The sequence below is a fragment of the Enoplosus armatus genome, chromosome 15 (genome assembly GCF_043641665.1).
Source record: "Enoplosus armatus isolate fEnoArm2 chromosome 15, fEnoArm2.hap1, whole genome shotgun sequence".
Lineage (NCBI taxonomy): Eukaryota > Metazoa > Chordata > Actinopteri > Centrarchiformes > Enoplosidae > Enoplosus > Enoplosus armatus.
In genome coordinates, this window is record NC_092194.1 from 8,214,960 (window position 1) to 8,234,252 (window position 19,293).

At 41.8% G+C, this 19,293-nt stretch overlaps 4 protein-coding genes across 4 annotated transcripts in view; 2 read left to right on the forward strand and 2 right to left on the reverse strand.

Annotated features, from left to right (window-relative positions):
* The window catches only part of LOC139297626 (pleckstrin homology domain-containing family G member 3-like), a 28,978-nt gene extending 25,166 nt beyond the window's left edge, over positions 1–3,812 (forward strand). Inside the window, exons 18-19 of the mRNA XM_070920374.1 lie at positions 807–2,262; positions 2,384–3,812. Coding sequence (XP_070776475.1) covers positions 807–2,262; positions 2,384–3,012 — 2,085 coding nt within the window. The 3' untranslated portion in view covers positions 3,013–3,812. The remainder of the gene's footprint in view (positions 1–806; positions 2,263–2,383) is intronic.
* Positions 3,813–5,131: 1,319 nt separating this feature from the next.
* Positions 5,132–11,405, forward strand: xgb (x globin). The gene is made up of 5 exons (XM_070920912.1): positions 5,132–5,307; positions 7,921–8,028; positions 9,500–9,620; positions 9,847–9,927; positions 11,286–11,405. The coding sequence occupies exons 1-5, from the start codon at positions 5,132–5,134 to the stop codon at positions 11,403–11,405; spliced, it is 606 nt and encodes a 201-aa protein (XP_070777013.1).
* Positions 11,406–11,567: 162 nt separating this feature from the next.
* Positions 11,568–14,462, reverse strand: srp14 (signal recognition particle 14). Its single transcript, XM_070920577.1, has 5 exons — positions 14,141–14,462; positions 13,148–13,220; positions 12,920–13,032; positions 12,794–12,826; positions 11,568–12,625 (listed from the first exon to the last, which is right to left on the reverse strand). Exons 1-5 carry the CDS (start codon positions 14,162–14,164, stop codon positions 12,536–12,538), a joined length of 333 nt encoding a protein of 110 aa, XP_070776678.1. The 5' UTR covers positions 14,165–14,462; the 3' UTR covers positions 11,568–12,535.
* A 162-nt stretch (positions 14,463–14,624) lies between these two features.
* On the reverse strand, positions 14,625–18,834 carry LOC139297681 (5'-3' exonuclease PLD4). The gene is made up of 11 exons (XM_070920450.1): positions 18,769–18,834; positions 18,573–18,646; positions 18,304–18,464; positions 17,031–17,214; positions 16,825–16,945; positions 16,608–16,735; positions 16,319–16,519; positions 16,051–16,190; positions 15,790–15,955; positions 15,591–15,687; positions 14,625–15,435 (listed from the first exon to the last, which is right to left on the reverse strand). The coding sequence occupies exons 2-11, from the start codon at positions 18,621–18,623 to the stop codon at positions 15,233–15,235; spliced, it is 1,452 nt and encodes a 483-aa protein (XP_070776551.1). The 5' UTR covers positions 18,624–18,646; positions 18,769–18,834; the 3' UTR covers positions 14,625–15,232.
* Between the last annotated feature and the right edge of the window lie 459 nt (positions 18,835–19,293).

Consider the following 19,293-nt stretch of genomic DNA (forward strand, 5'->3'; position numbering starts at 1 on the left):
TGACCCGCTTTCAGTGTATTTGCTGTTGTTATATAGTCTATCTGTAAATGAGAGCAAGCTGATTCAGTACTACATTATTACTTTCCAGTAAGTTTCCTACCTAATAGGTGCCCTTTGCCATGAGCACAGCATTTCTCTGAGGCCTATTTGAATCATGCCTGGAGCTATATTAGTGCCCGGAAAATAAAATGCACACACACACACACTGCTGTTCTTTGGTCAGCACTCCCACTGAGAGGCAACATGTATTTGGGAGCCAGGTGCAGGTCTCACCTGATTCTCATGGTAAGTTTTGCGATACAGCTCCTGCGTCTGAGCAGAGTGTAGGCTGTTATTCTCCCTAACCTTATCTCCACCTCACAGCTCCAAGCTGCACTTTTTGCAATTGCCAGGAAATCCAAAAGAGCAGGCAACGCCTGGAAACAGATTCAAATTAATGGCCAACCAGGGTGGCATCAGCACTACGAGCGCTGTTCAAGCTGAAGAGATCGTAGTGTTCACCATTTAACTCACTATGGGTAACGGAAATGGTCCAATAAGGAGTCGTTAGCAACCAAGCTGCAAATGTGATCACGTCTCCTTAATTTTAGGATAGAAACAGGTCAGTGTAATAAAGCTCAAGTGGGCCTCATAAGATAAAAGACATGCATCATAAATTGTGGATGCTTTAGATTAAACTGCCTGGTTGACTTTGAAAAGGTCCATTAAGTTAATGGGGAAGGGAGAGTGCCGCCATCATAATGTCTCTTTTACTCATTACATCCCACTTTGCAAACACTCCTATCATGTTTCAGGTCAATGTGGAGGAGCTGTGCCCTCTAGGCCACATCCCTCAAGCGAAGACGAGCCATCAGCTGGAGGTGCATTACTCCCAATACCTCGAGTCTGCCGCCTCCCCTTTGCAACGAGAAGCCGACACACCAGAACCTCAGGATACCTCAAGAGAAACTGGAGAGGAAGAAGAAGGGGAGAGTGATTCCTCTGGTCTCCAAGCGGAGGAGACAAGTGTGCTGACGAACGGGGAGCTCTCAGAGGAGGAAGAGGAGGCACTTTCAGACAATAAAAGCATCCTTCCTTCCTCTGTATTGGACCAGGCAAGTGTGATAGCTGAGCGTTTCATTAGCAGCCTGTCCAGACGGAGCAGTCTGGTTTCAGAAGAACTGGGCTCCCTCGCCTGCCCCTCACCCTCAATAGATAACGACGTCTTCAAAAGCCCCTCAGCTTGCATGGACTTGGAGAAACAGACTCAAATGTTGGCCAGCTCTTCCCCACAGCCACAGGTGACCTCGGAGGCTAATCTATCAACGCCTGCAAATGTACCTGCACTGAACGCCCTCATCGAAGGGGAACGTAGGTCCACTCTCTCTAAACAAGACCGCCTCCTCATCCACAAGATCAGGAGATACTACGAGCACGCTGAGCACCAAGATGCTAACTTCAGCATCAAGCGCAGGGAAAGTCTCTCCTATATCCCAGCAGGTCTGGTCCGGCACCTGAGCCGACAGCTCAATGATGTTCCTCAGGAGCAGGCCGCCCCAGTCCACAGGAAAGGCCTCTCTCGGAACCGCCCCACTTCCTGGTCTGTGTTTGATCTTCCTGGCTTAGAAAAGAGTCGAAACACTCTCACTCATCCAAAAGCTGAAACACAGAGACCAGTGGAAGCCAAGGCTAGATCTCAGAGCGTCACGGATGCCTCTACCACAGATGAAGAGTTCAGACCCTCATCAGACATGCTCAAGGTTTGGGAAGATATGGAATTGGAGGAGGAGAGCCAGGAAGTCCAGCAGATTGCAGAGGAGAAACTTCACGACTCAAGATTAGAAGCGGCACAGGATTTCAGCTTAGACACGTCAGATGTTAGAACCAGTAAGAAACCGCCTCTGATTTTAGAAGAGTCTGACATAAGCACTGCATCAGATGGCTCCTCCATCTCGTCTCCCACCCCAACCTTTCCAGCAGTGGAGGGGGGATCCTGTCAGGACTCTAAGACATGTGGGACCCCCATATCTCAAGAGAATGGCCGTGTCAACCACGGCCAGCTACCCAAGATCATTAGCTTTCGGGCAAGTATGGACGAGGACCAGATCCTACAAGACATGGGAAAGGTGAAAAACAAGGTGTTCCAGCTGGCACGTCAGTACAGTCAGCGCATCAAGAATAATAGACCAATACTCTGGCCGAGGAACCGAGAACCAGCAAGTCAACAGAGCTTCAAGAATATGCCTGCTGTCCACGAGGAGAAGATGCAATTGAGGAAAAAGGGTAAATAGGATGCAAATGATTGCCATGTTGCGTTCTTTTGCCGTTACCTACCTCTTTAGCTCATATATGGAGAAAACTGAAAAGCCTTTTCTGTGTGTCTGTTTTTTGTGTATGTATGCAGGTAAACCCAACCTGAGATTGCCCTTGAACACTTGCGATCAGGCGGTCATCCATGAAGAGTGTTCTCCAAGCCCAGTCCAGACCCCCAGCTCTGGAGGCAGCTCCCAGAGCACAGTCACCTGCCCACAAAGCCCACAGCCAGACACCTTCCACTGGCCTGATGTACAGGAGCTGCGCACCAAATACACAGAGACTTCCTCAAAAGTAACCCGTAGCTGCACGGTCCCAAGCGGGATGCTGGAGTGCTGCACAAACAGGTGTAATGGCTGCTCACACAAGTACAATAGCTCCTCTGACCTTCACCAAACTCGTGGGGAGGAGGACTGGCCCCAGCCCCAGCCCCAGCTTCAACCCCTGCTGTGCAGGTGGAGCTCCTTGGACCACATGCTTGGGTCTCTTCCCCTCCATGAAGTACAGAACCTTCAGGAGTCTGTAAGGACCTGCTACACAGCCAGTCAGGTGTCTCTGCTAACAAGAGAAACTGGCAAACTACAAGACAGGGACAACCTCCTCCAGGAGGGCTCAGACTTTGCCACAAAGTCTTCTGCCCTGAGTTCAGGGAAGATGACAGAAAGTAATCTAGTGAAAAGCTTACGGGAGAAGTTCCAGAGCTTAAGCACAAGCTCATGAACATGTGGTGAATTATGTACATTTTTTTTATCAGGGACTTTCACATGGAAACGTTCTCTGCCAGTTAACTGATGCTTCTCAACGTCCCTTTTTCCTGTTTGTCCCTCAAAAGAATGCAACTTCTTGTCTGCACATTGTTTTCAGTACAGAGGACACAGTGGTGATGTTGGCACCAGTGAAACATAAAAGGGATATTATTGGTTATTGGTTGGGGGCACGAGGGGAAAGCATATTGTCTTTTTAAAAGGTGTATTGCAATATTTGTACATTGGGTATGTGTCTGCACTGTACAATACTAAACACGTAAAAACATGTATATAGTCCCCTGTATCAACTGAAGATTGGGTTCTACTTTATTATTATATGCATCTACTTGGTCCCCTCCCACGGTTGGTGATTCTCTGCTATAATCACTATGACACTATTATCATTTAACCATGTAAACTGTCAGCTGGAGTTTCAGGGGAAAGCAACAAGGAGCTGAAGTCTCATTGACCAGAGAGCTCTGCTGAGCGAACACCAACTTTTAATGCATGTGGTCACAGCAGTAATCTGCCTCCACGTCTACTGTAGCTGCTTCTACAACTGTTTTCACATACTGTATCACTGGAGCTTTATTTTTCTTAACAAGTTGTATATTTTCTTTAATATTATTTATGAAGCTGTATATTTGGGAGAGATTGGCCTCATGTAAATACTGACTAGTAGCAAGCCTTTTTACTTTTCCATTCCAGAAAAATATATTGTTTCATACTTGAAGTTCCCCATATTTTCAATAAAAACAGAAATGGTTAAGTGTTCACATGGGTCCCCTCTTTACACAGTCATGCATCTCAAATACAGTAGATCCATCAGTTCTGTGTAGCTACAACGTCCACGATCAACTGGTTAAATGGAGTGAAGAATGCTTCCTTATTTATATAAGACTGAGACAGGCTTTCTGTTTTTAGAGGATGTGATACAGGGTTAAATGAGAGTCAAGACTATTTTATTACAGTGTTGTGGACATAACATGTGGAAGGAATGTCTTGTTGACATGAGATGACAATAGACAAGACAAGAGTAATTAATGCATTTGTGACTAAAAATAACATCAATGGGACAAAAAGATATAATAAACCTTAACATTGTGTTTGGAGTCTGGAGACCCTGGGCCCTCAAAAACATCCTTAACATTGTTTTATCAGCTTGACACTTTAAATTAAACACTTTTAATTGATGATGTTTCAGAAGTCTGCTACAGGAAGTTACACATTAGTGTTTGCCCACGTTTAGCCCATAGAACATGTAGTACATCAAATATTTTCTTACTTGGTTAATAACATTGTTTTATCCTCTTTTCTGTCACTATTATCAAATGTGCAAGCCCAGTTTATGGCAAATGGAAGGGTTGTTTTTACCTTTGTCTGCAACATATTGTGTTTTAATAAGATCAGAAGTAAAGGCAAAATATATTATTTTTACACATACAGCATTGAGCTCTATGGGACCCCGAACATTGAGGAAGTACAGCCAGTGTCAATAAAACACAAGGGTTAAAATATTGAATTGACCATCCTGATTTGATCAGTGTGCTTCAATCTAAATCTGCTATCAGCGACAGGCTGTAGCAGGTAGTGCCAGTATTAGAAGGTGGGCACGTGAGTGTGTCTTTACTTTTTATTTGTGTTAGCTACCTTTTATTTAAAATGTCTGCACAGTCCATCCTTCAACCCTCATGGAGCCAGCGCGCTGTTTCCCTCCCAGCTGCATCATCTTTGCCTTCAAACGCTGCGTCAAGTCAGACATAAATATTCAGACCCACACCGGAAGTCAACATGGCCACCCTTCAACATAAAAGCGTACTACATAAAAGTACTGCTATATTTTCCCCGTTACATGTGCTTACATGAACCACTGACCGGAACCTGTATCGTGCAAGCCTGTTTGCTGACTTGACACTGATCCGTGACACCAGACCAGAGGAGTATAGTTCAAGACGCAATCAGAGTCGTGCACTTAAACCACCAGATGCCAGCAACAGCAGATTTCCTCTGGCACAAAATCAATTAACCCTCGTTTTTTTTCTTCCTGGCGCAAAAACATCATCGTCTATTTATTCTTTTTTTTTTTATGAAGAATGGGCTGCGCAATATCAGGTCTGGCAGCAAAAGCAGAGTTTGGAGGGAGGAATACAGAAGATGCTGCTGCTGCTGCTGCTGCGTATCCCAGCGAGGACCAGGTTCAGATGATCAAGGACTCGTGGAAAGTTATCCGGGACGATATAGCCAAAGTTGGGATTATTATGTTCGTCAGGTAAGATGCTGAAGCCTTTTCTGTACTTTTCCAGCGTTGGGTGCATGTCAAATAACTCAAAATTGAGGAGACATTTGCCTAGTTGGCTGATTAGAGGGAAGGTAATGCAAAGCTATGGGATCAGGAGTGTTACAGTGACACTAAAATAAGTATCATCAGGTCACGCTAGCCTTTATAAACACTGCGATTCCCCGCAGAAATGTTATATAGAGCCTGCTGTATATAAAGTAAGTCATTTGCTAAATGTCGGCTAAATATTGTGGGTTTTGCAGCCAAACCCCCCCAGGACACAAAATAGGACCAACTCTCAATGGCATGTTCCATATCATGTGAATTTAAATGGCCCATACTCAAATGAGCAAATGTTGACTCTCCAGTTTAACCTTATCAGACAGCTCAGTGAATGGTCTGCGCTGTGCTCTGACCTGCTGGCCCAAGACCAAAGATCCGCTGTGATGATGATGACACAGTGCCTGAACTTTTCATACAAGCCGGGAACTGAGCACCCAGCATCCCCCCACCTCCACCACATCCCTCTGCTCTGCCTCCTGACCCACAGCTTTTCATTTGAGAGCGCGGAGCAGAATACCCCTCCTCCCCTCTTTTCACTTCACATCACATCTTAACAACATTACATAATGATATACAGCTCCGGGGCTGCCGTAGTACTGTACACTTAAAGGCATCAGACCATCATGAAAATGCCTTTTATCAATTACGATGATGACCAGCGTCCGAGAAAACATCTCTTGCCTGTGGCAGAGAAAATAAAACAAATGAGAGAATATGGTGGCAGCTGCTGCATATACAGCATAGAGGCTACCGGGCACATGGCTGGAAGCCCAATTAAGGCCATGTGTCCCCTGGGTGACCTCAACAGTTGAAGAGATTGACCTTAGCGTGTTAGCCTGGAAATAAGTGGGCCTCTAGTGTCGGGTCAGTGCCACCCCAAGGCCCCCAGGCTGTCAGGGCTTGTACCTCATGACAGAACTGCAACTATTACAGTAAAACAGCAAAATGGGAATCACCTGTTTTTCATTGTGTGCTTGCTCTGACCATATTCCTCTGTCAGATTTATATAAGATACTCTATATGCTTTGGTGGGCTCTATTCATGAGGGCCAAAATAGTTATGAATACAACCCATGAACAACAGCAATTAAAATTCCACATGAGCTATATAGTGCTGCATTGTCTGCATGTACTACAAGAGGTGCACACAAAGGAACAAAATAACCAGCTCTCTGCATGTTGCAGCCAATTTCCCCTTTTTCTAAAACTGGTGAGCAGGAGGTATGAATAGTGAGAAAGCCGCTCACACTGGAGTGCAAACATTGTAGCATCACACGTCCAGCTTATGTCATCCAATCAGGCGTAAATTCAGGATGCTTTGAAATCAATAGAGCCTGAATATTTCCATTTTCTAAGCAATGCCGGTCATAACAGAGTTCAATTATACTTTAAAAGGGACAACCTATGGGGTTACACAAATATAAAACAGGCAGACATGAGACTACTTTTTTCACAGCAACCATAAGAGAGACCAACACTTCTGTAACACCTCTCCCTCGACATCTATCTATCACAGGGGGCCACATGTTATAGACATCTAATGCATATATTCATGAGGACTCTGCTCTGTGTTTCAGGTGTAAAAACACATGCTTTTATTTCCCCCCCTCTCAGTAGCAGAGCTGGAGGCCATGAAAGAAACAAACAAACAATAAACAGAAGAGAGAATAAGCTTCTGTTTGACCTGCCACACCCACAAGTATTTTAAATCATAATTCATTATTAATGCCTAGCTCAGCAAACCCCTGCAGTTTACATTAGGTCGTCTAGTATTTCACACAATAACAATGAAATCAGTGCCAACTCTCAGCTCAAGACCCTGTCTAAGTCAAGTTTAAATTATAAAGCCACATGCTCACGTTCATTTGTCTATCATTATCCTTTTATTCTCCTCTCATTTTCCTTCCGACACGACCACATACTAAAAAAGCAGAATTATCAAAGGCTTCGCATCTCATTGTGAGCACAATACAACTCCCATACAGAAGAGGCAACTGTGTAGCAGCATGACTAATCACAGGTACCTCAGCTGGAGACTGGATGGCTCTCTGATTATTGGATGGCAGATCTCTGGTTAAGGAAACTGATTGAGGTTAAATCAGAAAAGGAAAACTCCAGCAGGAGCAGGGGCTCCATGTAACCACCAGACTCTGTCCTGGCTCCGGGTGGAAATGAGGGTATGGATTGCCTTACTGACAAAACTCACGGATCCACCATGGCCTGTTACTGATTGCAGCTGTTGGGTGTAAAATACTGGAGCGTAGGGCAGTGATGATACGAAGAAACAGAGTAAGAAAGGCACAATCAGATCTCTATTCAAAGTGTGGGGTGGAGAGAAGCCTCTAATGGTTGTGTTGATGAGCTGCACGGTCACACATTCACACATTCACACATTACAGCTGTGGGACTGTCCACGCTGAAACCCTTGGGATTATGTCATGTGTTTGTTGTCGTGTGGGAATGAATATGACAGGCTACTCTTTGTGAGCGTCTCTCTGAGGTTCACGGACGGCTGCGTGTGCTGTTGTTGTCTTGGTAACAGGTTGTTTGAAACCCACCCCGAGTGCAAGGACGTCTTCTTCCTGTTCCGAGACGTGGAGGACCTGGAGAGGTTGCGGACCAGCCGGGAGCTCAGGGCGCATGGCCTGCGGTCAGTCTCCAACTCACACATCAGCATCGTCCACAGGAACAAACTGAATAAACCAGCCAATGACAGCGCAGCACAGTACTGCATGGTATACACTGGGCAGGGGAGCATATTGATATCCAGTGCTTGCTAGTCTAGCTTAAACTAAAATGTATTCAAAGTCACTCATTGGCTTCTGCCATAATGCAAAAAAGGATGAGGCTAGCATTATTATATGTTTTATCATTACCAACAAATCCCATGAAAAGACGAAAACCAACGTGTTAGTCCAACGATAGTCAAGAGTAAATCTTCAAAAACAGCTCACAAATATGTAGTTTCATTTTTAGATATGGCACAGTCATTTCCGAAAACAGCTGGGCACTGTAGTTTTTAGCAAACGTATTTCAAACAGGTGTAAATTGTGCATTTTTTGGGGGACTATTTTCAGCCGCGTATTAATACACATTCACAACCTCGTTTGTATGTTGTACCCCCACAGCCCTATCAGAGGAGCTACTTCATCGACACCACCTCACCTCATACTCCAAATGTGTTCATTAGAATTCATTTTAAACTAACATTATCACTTTTAATTACATAAAAGTGGATCTTGTAACAATACAAGACAGTGATCTTGGAATTGTTGATGCTACAAGTTACTGGGATCAGTACATAATTGCTTTGGACATTTCATGGGAAAAATATAGAATATCACTGGACTCATCTTTTAAGATCCACCTTACATTTAGGTTTCTGTAACAACACATGATAACACCATGTTGCACACAGTACACAGCGCAAGACACAAATCACAAGATAAGTGGCAGAGCAAAACACCTCAGGCATCATATCATTATATGCTTACCACTCTGCTGCAGACGGAGCTTCTAGCATCCATCACAGCCACTTGTCTGTTGTTTCCCAGGGTGCATCAGGTCTCTACACACAAGGCCAAAGCAGCCAATTACTGCCTGAGGACCTGAAGGTACAGAGGCTAGCGTGGCAGCGGTGACGCGCACAAAATGTGTCCCGCGTCCCAGCGTGAACCGGCTGCTCTCAAATCCAGCGATAAGGCCAAATGGCCCTTCAACCGCACTCAGGGACATTAGCACCAATGTGGCGGCGAGGCACAGAGAAGGGAGAGCTGAACCAACTCTAACCCTTTGTTCCATATTCATCTTCAAAACTGTCACGCACACACTCTGCAGTGATGTCAGAAACACCTGCAAAGCAACAAAGGAAATTGATCCTGTTGATCGAGTGGTGTGATTTGCCTCAAGGGTGATCTAGACTGATAGATATGCAATCAATTGTGTTTATTTTTCTTGGCATTTGAGGTTCGTGAAACTGCAGAATGTCACCAAGCATCCTGAGTGTCACACTTCTCTCTACAATGGAGGTGTAGCAGTGGATAGTCGCCTGCTCCTAATTTACAATTCACTGGTGGATCAATCAGGCTCTGAGTCCCCCCCCCCTCCCCAATCTCTTTCAGGGTGATGTCTTTTATCGAGAAAAGCGTGGCCAGACTGGACCAGCTGGAGAGACTGGAAGCTCTGGCCCTGGAGCTGGGAAAAAGCCATTATCATTACAACGCCCCACCTAAGTACTACAGTGTAAGACCCTGATGACCCCAACAGTCTGCTTTTGTGATGCTGATTTGTGTACAATTCTAATTTCAGCTGATACTGTAGCTCTTCATCAGACTCACCATTATACTGAGACCCCTAACATCACAGCATCACTGCAAATAACAACAACGCAGTGACACACAAACTAGATACTAGCCTAGTTAGCAAGGCATGAGCACGTCAGTAAGTATCTCACACAATTACTTTCCAGTACGTCGGAGCAGAGTTCATCTGTGCTGTGCAGCCCATCCTGAAGGAGAGGTGGACGGCCGAGCTGGAGGAGGCATGGAAGGTAAGGAGCGCCACTGTGTGACCTGTTGTGTCTCCTTATGTGGGCGTTAATCAGAGGCCTTCTGGGTAAATGCCTTGTGAGATAGGCTTGATGTGTGCAGCCAGCGTCAGAGTTCTTGCACATCTCTTTTAATGCGCAATGTAACATGTCGAGATGGAAACCAGTGCGACCACAAGCTTGACTGATGTGAAATGTGCATCTCACTGAACCATACACGAGCATATTGAGAAAATGGAACATGGCTCTGTCACATCATGTTAAGTCACTTTAGGATCCCCTGTGTTATTAATACATAGACACTCGAATACTGCTGTAACACAATAGATACATCTCTTTTCTTAAAGTGAATTTAGTTTCAGTGTAGAGCTTTCTGGCAGGGGTTTAAGACGTTATTACAAACACATAGCCATTTGTATTGTCTCGTAGCCTCTTGTTATATTTCAGTAATTATGAAAATATCCTGGGAAGAAAAATGACAACATTTAAATGTAAGGGTAGAGTTGTGTACATCTTCGTTTAATGGCCTCTACTGCCCTCTAGAGGCTGAAGTTAGTTTATTTTATATTGTAAGACACCATTATTTATCAAACGTAAAAAACACATACACAAATCCAACAAAAAAACAAATTACAACATTATGTGTACCTCTATATACTTTCAAATTTGCATATTTATGTAAATAACTATTGGATTATATACAAAAAGAACTGCCGCAAGTTTGTCCTGATGAGGAGCTTTTTTTTTCTCGTCTCCTAGGTTTTTTTCTAGTAACTGGTTCGTTAAAATGTTTCATATGTGAACAGTGAAACCAATCTTTGTGCATCCTCCATAATTACAAAATCAATTTCTTAAAAAAAGCTTTAAAAAAAGGATGGTGGAAAACAAAATGGAACTCCTTTTCTATATAATTTAGACACATTGAACAAATGTGCTTTTCTTCCTCCAGACTGACAAACTGGTTTCAACACAGTGGTGAAGTTCGCACATAAAGATCTGCGCTTCATTTAACAATATACAACATAATTCTCAGTATTATATTCATATTTTAACATCCTAAATGTACATCATTTTAACTCTCAGCCAACACAGGCTGTCTTAACAGACTAATGTTGATTTTTCCATTATTAAAACAAAGTTGTAGCACAATGTGCACACGTCTTTTGACCAAGACCCAACATTTAATTATTAAGCACTATAGATAATAATAAATATATAGTTTTTCTTCAGATGATAGTAAAACAATCTTGTCTGCGCACAAAAGAATACTTTCATTTCCCACAATTCAAAGCTTGTTTGAAAGAATGAATGCCCTATACCTATGGGGACCCTGACCCAGTTCAATGTATGTTGTGATCCAGACCATGTTCCAGTTTGTGACCAGCCTCATGAAGCAGGGATACCAGGAGGAGAGCAACCGACAGCGCCAGCTAGCTCTCTCCCCAAAGGACAGACCGGACAAGAGGAACACAGCGTTATGAGACGCTTCTTCTCTCGGCCACAACTCAAGACTGTTTTTACCAGAACAGCACAGAAATGTGTTTATGTATATAGTGTATTTACTGTCTCCTTTTCTACATCGTTCATGTTTACCAGTCATTTTTTGCTATTTATCACAATGGACAAAAAAACAAAACATGCAGTGACTTTTCACAAAGCACTTTATTTCTGAACTTAAATTCTGCTGCAGGACTCGTGACAAGACAATACAAATGGCTGACAAAAGAGACTGGCTGTAGTTGAACCTGCCTTGTGATTGTGATGAACAGAAATGAGATTAGAATTACAGCCAATACTCTGTCTCTGTATTCATAACTCAATGCCTTTCAGTAAATCTATGACTAACAGGTTTTTGTGCTACTGAATTCATTCATATTTCAATTAACCACATTAACTGAAGCTATACAGTACTTTTTATTGGTGTTTAACAATTTAAGACAGCCAGTTCAGCAGCTAGGTATGGAACTGTGTTTCAAAACAAGGGAGCAAAATAATATTCATTGTCCTTCGAAAAGGTAAAATAAAAACAGACTAAAGTAAATTCAACAAAAGAAAAGCTGAATACAGTAAAACTGGTTTTAAAAAAATACATGAAATTATTTAGTTTTTCCAAGCAACTTAACAGTAATTTGAAAGATTTTTTTAGTTAGAAATAAAAAATTCCAATGACTGGAATATTCTTGAGATCGAGTCAAATTGAAACATGGCAGCACCGCTCACAGGAGAGCCGTAAACATAACATAAATAGGGACTCTTAACAATTAAATAGCATGACAGGCAGTTAATCATTGGGCTCCATGGATTTGGCTCCAGGGGTGACACAGCTGTTGATGACGAAGCCGAAGTGGTGGAGATTCAATAAAGTTGACTTTCTTCATCCTGTGTGAGTTACAAGAAATCCTCAGGTTTTCTGTTCCAGATCACCGATGGCGCCGACCGGCCAGGGATGAGACGTCACCATGCAAACAATGGCATAATTTCTAAGCAGTCACCGGGTGGATGAACAGTGATTCTGAGGCCTCAGGTGAGCGGGAAGTAAGCCGGGCGAGGCATTCCCTCAGATAGTACAGGCCAGTTTAGGTACCCATGGTTATGTTAAAGAGTCTGTTGCTCATTGGGTGGCTTTGGTCTTCTTGCTTTTGTTTTTCTTATCTTTCTTCTTAAGTCCATCCATGTGAGCTCTAAGGAGGTTGGAGTATGCCTGTAAAGAGGAGTTGTTTATGATTAAGTTCTGACGGCTCATTCATCAAAGATTGTGAAACAAAAGATAATCTAGTCTTTTAATAACATCAAGGAGATCCAATCAAGAAAATCTGCAGGGCAATAGCTTCCAAACAATAGTGAAATTCAGAAAACTGACTCATCCTACCATTTGAAACTTGATTACTTCTTTGGTGCTGACCTGAAATTGAAAGAAATGAAAATTTAGCATTAACAGCTTGTGAAAAACATCAACAGCAAAATATCAGACATGTATAAGATCAAGTAAGCTCACCACTGTGCTAATTTTCTTCTTGCCATCGGACGCTCTGATGAGACATTTGTTGTCTGCTGGTTCAAATGACTCTGCGTGGCCCTTTCGGGGGGCCGGCTTGGTCCTCCCGTCATCTGAAAAGAAGAAACACATTCCATTTCAGCTGCTTAGACGTTGAAAGGGGAAACTCACAGCATTACTTCCTGATTGAACTCAAATGATACTAAATCTCAGGAGGTATCTACTTACATTTCTTTAGTGTGATGACAACACTGCCAGATGTTCTGCACTTCTGGAACAGCCGTGTGAGTTCTGTGAGGAACTGGACAACAGAGCAAAAACAAATATTTAAGCCCAAACAATTATATTTTAATAATCCTGTCCAAATGATCAATAACGTGTGGGGTTGCAGTTGATGTCATCACAAACATTTGACATATCAAAAATGCTCTCCACCGGCATGGACTGATTATACACTTTTCTTCAGTTTTGTTGAGACTGTTCCAGAGAGGCCTTTTCTTGTTAGTGGAGGTTTTGAATTGTGTTGCCTCATACTGAAAGGAGTTTCTAAATGTTAGCTTACCCTCATTAATATACACAGGCAGAACAGCAGCATATTAGAAACATTTCAGCCCATTATATTAAACTGCATTAGCTTTAGCTAGGTAGCAATTAAGTGTAGCTACGTTAACGCTACCCAATGAACTGGCATGTGAGTAATTTAAGTTCATTTGTTTAAATGACCTGGTAGACAACCTATACATTTAGTTTAACTAGTATTAAAGAAACTAAATCAGAAAGCCGCAACATGTTTGTTAAGTACTTTAAATAGTTCTGTCTTCTAAAAATACGTTACTAACCTAGCGCTAGTGCTAACTTACAGTGCATGTTTGACTCTATTGGTGTCCATGTAGGAAATGTTAGCTATAACGTTAGCTTAAACAAGACACAAATCCAGTTATAGCGGGGATTACGTTACAAAAGCCAGTTCGTTGCTCGCAATATATAGAAATGAACAAGCGTTAACATACATGTTTGCCAGCTTAACGCAAAACCGGTGTTAGCTTCAACCTAACGTTAGCAGGCTTGCTAATTAGTCAGTTTGACGACTAGCTTGGTTAACGTTTAGGCTATTAGGCAGTTAGCTATTAGACAGCAAACATTAAAGCAGACAGTGTCAGTTTCTAGTTTATAACCATTAACATCAACAGAAGTTATTCACAGTGTACTTTTTGTTCTTACCGAATCATTTTCAAGTAGCACCATGGTTCTGACTTCAATTCAACTGCACTGTTAGCTTACTGGCCGCAAGCCAACTGCTGTGAGGCTGTGAAGCACACGTACTACACAAGCCGGAGCCCCGCCCTGCTCCGTCTCTATGGAGACAGCATTTTAATCACAGCACCGCCTACTGCCAGGGAGGGGAATAACACACACAGATGCACTCAGCCATGCATCTGTGCATTGATCTTTTCCAATGATTTTCAACAGTTAATTCAACATAACAAAAAATATAGATAACATTATAACATTATCTATCATTGAGACTTGAAATTATCATCTGACAAGATAATACTGTGTTGTGGATATGGCTGCACCTGTGATTTTTTTACTTTTTTTTTTGGAGACTATATTTAGAGAAACAAGTCATGTTTCATCAAAAAAGGGGAATGTCTTCACAGCATAAAAAACAGAGCACATGTCAATCATTTTATAAGTGTGTCAATGTACTTTTGCTTATTCTTATTTTTAAAACAAACCAAATAGCACAATTTTTTCAATAAATCTTAAAGTTGGAGACTATGTTATCAGTCACAAATGTTGTAATTTCTTATTCTGCATAAGACACAATGCACAATGCCAAAATAAGTGTTTCTGGGTGACACTTATATAACCAAGGCTGTGACACAGGGGTTGTACAGGTGCAGTGAAATTTCAAGGTTAATGAAGTATATCAACCGTACATATTTAATAATTACAGCATATTCTGTAATCATACATTCAACAATCAACTGCACTAAACACTCACTACATATAATACAAACATGAATAATAACTCAATAAACCATATGTGTAGAGGTGCATTACATTATAAATACAAACTTTTGAAGTCAGGGTTTCATTTTTAAAAATGTCCTCTTTATCCTCCCTTTCAGTGCACTCAGTCACTTTAAAGAATTTATATCGTTTTTAGCATTCAAAGCATGGAAGAATCTACCAAAACTGCTGATTTTGACAAAGATAACATAACAGCAACATAAATCACAACTATGGTGTGAACATGGCCTTGATAATAAAATACATTTATGTGCAACTTTTATGAAGGAGTTTCTGTCATCTTGATAGTGCACAGTCTGGGTGGTGTCCCAGGTCAGTGAGGTGCACAGCAAACTCAGAGTGCCAGTCTCTATCAAAGACTGCCCTGAGCTGGCTCTGCAGGGCCTTGGTCTTCCATAAAGGGTGAGGAGCATGCTGGGAAATCACCAGACCCACCCCAGCTGTGGTCAGAAAGTAGTCCCCTGACCAATTGGAGGTACCTGAGGAGCAAACACAACATTATCTGGTCAGTTATTAACCAATTCACATGCAACAAACTGCCTCCTGAACACGTGAATGCACAAGAATTGAAGTGAGTTTAAACTCAGTGATTAATGTGTGGAAATTATAATCCTGAAGATAATCAGTTGCTCACCAATGTAGGCTACTTCATCAGTCACCATGTATTTATTGTGGTTGACTCTGGAATATGGAATATCAGACTGATTTCCCAGAGGAACAATGTACAATTTCTGAAAAGAGAATAATGTGCAAATAAAAAAAAAAGAAAAATGGGTGGCAAAGATGGCAAAGTTTACTCCCAGCAGAGGCATTTACTTCATGTTGTGTCTTACTATCTTGATGCTGATATTCTGGGAAGGACTGTCTATTGAGGCTAGAGACTGAAGGAAGGGCAGCATGGCTGGATCAGAGTCCTGCCCACAGCTGATCAGCATCCGGATCTTAACCTTCCTCTCGAATGCAGCCATCCTGATGGCGTCATCAATGAATGGCCAGTATCTGTTCAATGAAAGAATCCAAAGTGAAGACATAAAGCAAAAGAGGTGAATGGTTTCATGGAGACAAATGGTTTTATTTTTGTGGGGAAGGTTCACCTCAGAGGCTTTTCAAAGCGTGTGGTGGGGAAATACTCCATGACGGCTACATCGACAAAGTGCTGGGCCTCTGAGATGATGGAGAGGATAGCCTCCAGGTCCCGAGTCCTCGATGGAGGACAGAAAGATGGTGGAGAACCCTGGGGTGAAATGCAAATATGGAATAACAATAACAGCAAAAACATTTGATTCAGGTTCTTCTGTAATAGAGGTTGTCCTTCAGAATAACAGCTTCCTGTAAAAAGGAACTGAAACCTAAAGAACTCACTGCGAGGTAAAGCCTGCTGGAGATATTATCAGTTTTCACCAGCAGGGGGTGATGTTTGTTGATGGCAGTGTCATACTTTGCAGGCCAGGGCTGTGGCAGGGAGCTGTTGGAGTGTCCCATCGCCCAGTAGGACTGGAAAATCTTATGGAGGTCCTCTGCCAGACTGGAGCAGTTGTAGACGACTACTCCCAGTTCTTTCACCTGCAGACGAAAGTGAATCATGAAATCATCAGTCAGTGTTTTAAGGTTTAAAATAAGCATCAGTAATTGTAGATTTTTTTGGTATCACCTGTGTGAGAGCCCTCCAGTCCATGTTGGCGCTTCCAATAAACACATGTTTTCTATCCACAATCCAAAACTTGCTGTGGAGGACGCCCCCCGTCAAGCGCCCAAAGTTCACCTTCCTCACCTGAACTCCTTTAGACAGAAGGAGGCTAGATGAAGGAAGGTGGCTGGCACAGCACATTACAAATCAAAACTGGCTGCAGTGAATGTAGAGAACACACCTTTCTGCTTTAAGATCTTTAAATCTGTGGAGTTTGTTCTAACGCTGGGAATACTGGTCACCACTCGGACAGATACATTCCTGGAGGGCAACTCTCCAAGTTCTTTCAGGATGTCCCTTCCCTGCCAAGACAAGTATTAAAGACCCTCTCCATAAATGCAACAAGATATTCTTTTGATGCTGCTTGTGTTTTAGTTGACAACTCACAGGTATGTCAGAGGAAGAGTTCACGTTGATGTCTTCTCCAGTTAAAGTCCAGTAGAAAGACACCACGTTCACTTGGTCGGTTGCCATGGAGATAAGATCTTTCCAGACTTCTTCCAGAGGGATCCCAAGTGTTGCATTGGGTTTATATTTCACATGTTGAGGGATGCTCTCCACCAGGGCCATACTAAGAGAAAGACAAAAGACTGCTGAGGGAATTCTGTGGAAACTGAACTGGAGAAAATTATAACTGAGAGAGACAATTAAGAGAATTTAGAGAATCATTAATCATTAAGTCAATGGATGTAGATACTGTGTGTTTTCTGATTTCACTTTCAGATTCTTCGCTAAAAACATGCCTCAAAATGAGAAGAATATGGACCACAAAGTATTCACTACAGCGATCTTATAAAGAGGAAGGAATGGTGATTTATTATTTTACGACACAGCATATACTGTGTTTAACCAAACATCAGTTTTCTGACAGAAGTTGTGTGATAGGGAACTATTTTATATCATCACATACAATACAATAGGTCTAAAACCTAAAATGATCATTACTATGATTAAAATCAATATTCAGATAAGTCTCAAATTTACTGCATATGACACTATAACATAATGTTAAACTGTAAATCCAACAGATATCAAATATCCCGTTGAATAGAAGAAACAAATGTACAGTAATTCAACTATCACAATACTTATGTAACTAAGTATACATATACATATATATAGCATGTATATATATATATGGACATATATCTGTATATGTAAAAGAATCACACAAAAGATTGAATCCTAAAAACAACCCAAGACCTGGCAAAAAATCATATAAAGAAATTCCATAATAAACGATAATTTAATATACTTTATATATACAATATTATGAAAAAACAACTTATTGACGTTAACACATCCGAATTTTGAATATTCCACAACATTGACAGCCATGAGAGAGAGCACAGTTTCTATGTGTTGTATGTAACAGTATGCCACTCTCTAAGGTTCAACAGATATCTCTCAGTTAGCAATTTACTATATTTATCTTTTCATCCTCTGCCTTTTCACTAGAGTACTTTTACTTGAAAGCAGTCAGCCTATTAGTGAGTTCAACCAGTGCACTTATGAAATAGTTATTCTCGACTATTACAGTATTAAGCTCACTGAGAGTTTTATTATATCATAACAGCTGAAGAATGTTTTCTGTCCCTAGTGGCCACTGACGGGCACACCAGTGTTCAGAGACAGTGAAGCGCTTCAGTGGGATTATTACCTGCACTGGTCCGTAGAGAAATTGCTCCCACCAGCTTCCTGAGGAAGAGTCTCATGATCTTTGGGGGGCGGTGGTCTTTCCAGCACAGCGATGGCAAGCAGGATCCCCAGGACTGTCAGACAGCCCAAAACCACAGCTAATGTGACACAGCTGGTCGTCCTCTAACAACACAAAGTTATGATAGAAAAACCAAGTCCAAGAACGAGAAAGACGTGTCACACAAAACAGATTGAATAACTTATTTTATGTTATATTTGGCGTAGTCCTACCCCCTTGTTTGAAACGTAACTGTCATGAAGGCTGCTATACAAAGAGGTCATTTTTCCTTTCAAGTGCTGCTCGCCTATTAAAGTTCAAGAGCAGGAAATAATCGTAAAATACAAGTCTGACCACACTGACATGACATGACAGTCTAAATGGTTTAAATGTTTGGGTTTCAAAGTACTGAAAGCAAAAGAAACTTACACAAAGCAGATGCAGATACTTTTCCACTAGAAAGAGCACACAACAAATTTGCTGCTTCCCCTCCAGCTTTCACTGGAAACTTGAGTTGAAGTGATATCTCTTGCTGAATATATCACAGCACAGTTCCTGTTTTCACTTTCATTTCAGGTTTTGAGACATGTATTTGCTCAGGAATAGAAAAAGTGTAGTGAGTGAATAGAAGTCATGAAACAAAAACAACTTTGCTAAATCAAATTTATTTGAAAAACCTGAAATCATCAGCTAACAAAATCACACAAATAACAACTAACAAGACAAGATTACATCCAAAACATTCTGGGGGAAAGGAGAGGAACTGAATATCAAAAAAAAAGGGACACACATTTGACAAACTGGAATTACATATCAGCTCTCAAACCTGCTGTAGCTTTGACTTAGATGGAGTAACGCAAAAGGGGAAATGCTATACCATAGAAGAAGAATAGCAGCAACACTATGAGCAAGAGGAGTCACAAGGACAAACATTCAATTTCTGCTTGAGTTTGT